At 33.4% G+C, this 5604-nt stretch overlaps 1 protein-coding gene across 1 annotated transcript; it reads right to left on the bottom strand.

Moving 5' to 3' along the window:
• On the bottom strand, positions 1-1510 carry LOC111643230 (speckle-type POZ protein-like). Its single transcript, XM_089588919.1, has 3 exons — positions 1442-1510; positions 155-532; positions 1-79 (listed from the first exon to the last, which is right to left on the bottom strand). Exons 1-3 carry the CDS (start codon positions 1508-1510, stop codon positions 14-16), a joined length of 513 nt encoding a protein of 170 aa, XP_089445045.1. The 3' UTR covers positions 1-13.
• Positions 1511-5604: the final 4094 nt, after the last annotated feature.

Genomic DNA, 5604 nt, shown 5'->3' with positions numbered 1-5604 from the left:
TGAAAAAGAAAAGTCAACACACTTTTTTTCTTTTAATATCTAATGCGAACGATGCTCCAGTTTCTTGATGAATTTTTTTCTGCAATAAATTATCACAAAATTGTTGAAAAAATTATAAATGTTTTTAAATGTTCAACTTTTATGTTATATCTACCATTGAGCTGAAGATTTCAACAATCAAATCTGGTCTTGTAGCTTTTAGCTTTTCATATCCCGCTGTTTCCGTCACTTGTGCTACATTCAAAGCAATATACTCCATGACCTTTATTTTTAATGTGCTGGCATCGTGATCATCTGCTGTCAACAAAAGGCTTGAAGCATTGGAAATATTCAATCCATGGAGGAAATTGTTTTCACACATAAGTTTCAGTCCTCTTAAATCAAATCTATTTGCAGCAGCTAATAACTCAAGAGTATTTGATTCAAGATTTTCAACTTTTCCACTATAGATGTAATTTAATATTTCACACATCACCTCATAAGTTAAACCATTGATTTCTATGACCATGGGGTTTGTATCGCAGTTTTTGGTCTGATTGTGCATTAATTTATGAAAGAAAGTACTACGAGTCGCAAGTATATTTCTGTGTACATAGCATTTTTTTTTATTTACAAGAAGTATAGCATCACTGTAAAGTCCAGTTTGCCATAAGGAAAATATATCATCAACAAGGCTAAATTTGTTATTATTTGAAGTCTCCTGTGTTGTACAGCATTTGTCAGTACTATTACCAAAGCAAATATATGATCTAACGTGGCAACAGATTATTAGTGTGTTGTTAGGCATTAACATGACTTTGTCCCGAAACAATTTTTCACGTTCAATAAATTTATTATACCCCCAGCCAGAGTTAAATGTTGTATATTCTCTTGTTGACGACCAGGGAACTTCATAAACAACATCTCCATTTTTACCTAATAGTGAAAATTTACGTTTCGCCAAAACTTTCCCTTGAGATTCGTGTCTTATATAAAGATATAAACTTAAATTGTTAGGCGCTTCTTTTTCCCCAGAAGGATACAAATTCAACTTGAAATTCAGATTCTCTTCCTTCTTGAAAATTGGTGATTGAATAGATTCACCTACACCTTCTCGGCACAAGTGAAAATTATTTATTGTCCATTTAAAACTGCTATCTATAACTTTCGCATTCTTACAACAAGTTGGCGAATGGTTACTCATGTTTTACACTTATTTTTTTGAGTGTCTCTAGTAATTATATTTCCAAGTTACTAAAGATAAAAGATGTGTGGTTAACCTGAAATCATGCTGTATCTTGATGTGAACTCAGACTTCAATTAAACAAATTAGTTTTTACATAAATCTAACAGTTTCATTACAACTTTTGTGAATGAACTTTTAGAATTATTTATTTTTTTTACTTTACAACTCCATGACAACCTTATAATCGATTTCCTTACATCAATAAATAATACTTACATCACTAAATCTTCCGGATTCAGATATGATCCAGTTTGATGGTTTAGTCATTCTACTTGTTCCACTCATTTCTACAAAGCGCGTTCCATAGTTCCACAACCATTTGTACTAAAGAGAATAACCAAAGTTGCGACTTGCGGTAATCTTCGGATTTAATAAAGGGGGAAAAAAGGACCGTTAATCTCATGCTAATCTTATCTAGAAATGCATTTTCTATAATCTTAGATGAGTGTTATAGATAAGACTAGCGTTTGAGGAGCGGTCGTTTTTCCCTCTTTATTAAATTTGTACATTGCCGACACTTTGTTGTTTGTTATCAATCATTGTATAAAACCAACCGGCAAAATTGGGGCTGGTTTTGTTTTTTTAAGAGGGGTCTATGTTTTTGAAGGTTGATTTTTCATTTTTGGGTAAAAGATAAATTCTAATTTTGCTACAAGTTGCTCTGTATGGCAATAACTTTGGATTTTCTATCAATCAGTTTAGATTGCGGCTGGTTTATAAAATTGACCACATGACACCACTTCAATTATTGCTTAACTCTTTACTAGAAACAGAATAATGAAATATAACAAAAATATTTCAGATCTCCATGGTCATGAAGGTCATCAAATCTGGTCAGTGTTGTGGCTGGTTTAAATTTTGGATTATTTTAGATAACCCCCGATACATCATTACCGTGTTTTATCATTAAAAAACTTTAATTACTCATAGAACTTAAGCAAAATAATGTTAATAGTTGCTGAAACATTATATTCGGAACGTTTCAATATAAAATTGCTTGCATACTTATAGTATACCACTTGGAATGAGTCTTTAATTTCATGATAACGATTAAAATAATAACAATACTTGGATCATCGAGACTCAGATCTTAGGCAGTAAGGTTTATTATATTGGGATTCCAAAAGGTCACGTGACTCTTGCGGTGTATATAGTCACTTGGGGGAAAAATAACAGGTCTTGTAGGTGCAATTATATATTTATTTTTTTTACACGTTCAACGATTGTAATACGATAAAAGCCTTTCGATAACATATTATTGAGGAGATGACAATACCTTAACTATTTTTTTCCAACTCTATCAGTCTTTTGCAGCTTAAAACTTTCCTTTATATAGTCGGGAACGGGAGAACTTTGTACAGGTTAAATGTGCGTTTTCGCACTTTCACGAGAGTCACGTGACCTTTTGGAATCCCAATACTATATACACGCGGTTTTTATGAAACGACAGTCTTAATATCAACCATTGGGTGGCGTATCTAATCCGCAAGAGAGATAATTAACTCGAATTATAAGTAGCTCATCCGATGCATCGAAATTGGTGGCTGCTGTTGTTGCGGCTGTAATTGTTGCTGCTGCTGTAGCTGTTGTTGCTGCTTGCGTTGATTCAACGATGCTAGAGGTGGAAGATTTAACTGAACCTCTAGCTCATCCATGTTGAAATTATCTAAAAATTGAATATAAAATAGTTATACTTAATACTAGTAATTGTACACACATATTTATACGTATATATATATAACTCATAATTAATAAATGTCTTAATAAACTTACTATGATTTTTATCACCCATTTTTATCTTCAAGTTTACGTTGGTCTTAGATCCGCTCGCTGACATTATCGGAATGGTAATTCAATGAAGACAAGTACATCGTCCGTCCTAATTATGACCTTACATCTATTCATTGACTGACATCTTAAACCCTGTTGTTGAGTACCTGGACATCATCTACAAGGACAACATCGGCTTGGGCAGCATATACTTACAAAAACCTTTTCCACGAATTGCCGTGAGTATTTCTGAGAAAATTTTTTTTTTATTTCTATAGTGATACTAAAATATATTTTCTCTTTAAAAATTAAATTAATAAAGCTATTTTGCAATGAGAATTGATGTAAATCATTTAATCGACTTTCAATAGCTTATTTTCTAAAAAATATGTTACTGGAGAATTTAAAAATAATCTTATTAAATAGTTCGGATCTATAGATTTATGTATACATATTCAATACAAATTAAACTTTTTTTTTTTTTTTTTTTTTAAATTACTTAAGAAATAAGTAGTTAATGTATCAGAAACAGCAGCGAGTGCAAAGTATCAAAAATTGAAGATTTCAATAGATTTCAACTGTCTACTGTGTTTCTCGAGTTATTCGAGTCTTCCTCAGGAAATTAACTTAAAAAAAGTAACTAATAACGGTATTACTCGAGAACAGTCTTGTAATTTCCATGTATACGTGTCAAAAATACAATCTTGGAGCGTTATTTAGGTCATCCTCGCGCGTGCATTGTGATGATGCCGTTGTTTTTTGAGTTCGCTTTAGAAGTCATTAAGTACAACCTTTAAAAACTTATTGCTTTAGGAGGACGTATTGAGTGTAATTTAATAGCTACCAAGCTTTATGAAGTATTTTAGACTTGGAATAAATATTAACACTGACCTCATAGGCCAAAACATCAAATTATGTGCATTCCGGCACTATACAATTGCCGAATAGAAAATGGCTACTATACAATTTAAATGCGCTAAATGCGGACTCAACTTTTGTTTACTCACAATGTCCGTTATAATCCATTAAAAAGGTTATCAATGGCAACCAAGGTCAATGAGGAAATCCACGACGCAGTTCTCTCGGGTGATGTTGCTAGAGTTTGCAAAGTCCTGGATAGGTAATTTTTTTTTTTTTTTTTTTTTTTTGAGCCACAGATGCGTTGAAATTACAAAATCACACTTTTTTCGACTCTTTAGAGATCCAGGCTGCGCAAACGATTGGAATCTCAACTTAACAACGCCTCTGAACTTAGTTTACCATTACGTCAATGAACGCAACCCTGTACAGGCCGATGACAGATTGCCGATAATGAAACTGCTTGTCGACTATGGAGCAAATGTGAAAGCGCGAAGTAGAGGCGCACACTATTACGAGGTGGCACAGACAGCACTGCACCTGGCGGTGAAAAAACAACAGGTAACACGTATAAAAAACAGTTCGTCACATTTTTCGTTTCATATTTAAATTCGTATGAAGGTCAATGGAGTTAAATTTCTTCTGGAGAACAAAGCTGACCCAAACATAAAGGATGACACGTATAGAACAGCATTGTTTTTCGCGACAAATATTCATCACGAACGGATTATTCAATTGTTGCTACACCACAAAGCAGACCCAAACATTGATGATTATCATTATTGGACCCCGCTAATTCATGCCGTTAGAAATCAGGATTTCGATTCTGCCAAAAAACACTTCAGATCCGGGTGAGATGTCCCCAAACCTTCGATAAATTGTACCATTATTGATTTTTAGCTCTACGATCTCACGTTGAATAATTTCTGTTTCCTCAAGTGCATAGAGCAGTAATATCAACAGATTCATCCTAGACATGTGTATCAACTCGGGCCATCAGGAAGAGTCATTTGTCGATTTCATACTACAACTAGCGCCGGAATTCGACAATCGCGGAAATTTTTCCATCGAAAATCTACTATGTTGCGCGGAATCGATGGACCATCAAAAGCTCCACCAGAATAAAGGGAAATGCTCTCTAGTCGAGTTATTACCCGAATATGTCATCGGCTCCTCTATTGGTATGCGGGGTTGCTCAAATTTGCATGTAGCCGTTCGACACGGAAATAAGAGTGCGGTTGAAGATCTCCTGCTGAAAGGGGCTTGCGTCAATGTAAAAAATACGTTTGGCGATACCCCTTTGCACTCGTTGTTGAAGGAAATAAGCTTTGGAGAGCAGTGCAACAAGATAGCCAGGCTGCTTATTGAATATGGTAATTAAGGTTTTTACACTAACTCCATCGATTCTAAAATATGTATTTTTTTCTTGTGTGTTTAATTAAACATAAATTCTTACTCGAATTGCAGAATCTGAATTTAAAAATCACTATAGTGAAAAAATTAAAGAAAAAAAATTTGTCACTCTCAATAAGCGTTTATTTTTGAATACAATAAACATTTAGTCACATCTATCAAATGTTACGTTTTAAAGAAATTGTTTATTTAATTTAAATTAATATTAAAATAAATATCTATTTCATTCAAATGAATATTTTTGGTTCAATGTTGTATTACAATAGACATTTATTTGGATTGATAAAATTTTTTTTTTTAAGGCTTGCATCCTTCTCGTGAGTTGCAAAAAGTATTTA

Source organism: Copidosoma floridanum, unplaced genomic scaffold (genome assembly GCF_036245765.1).
Source record: "Copidosoma floridanum isolate Cflo_tuat_1 unplaced genomic scaffold, Cflo_Japanese_pri ptg000007l, whole genome shotgun sequence".
In the NCBI taxonomy this organism is placed as follows: Eukaryota; Metazoa; Arthropoda; class Insecta; order Hymenoptera; family Encyrtidae; genus Copidosoma; species Copidosoma floridanum.
Note: the sequence above shows the minus strand (reverse complement) of the source record. Positions and strands in the feature narration are given on the sequence as shown.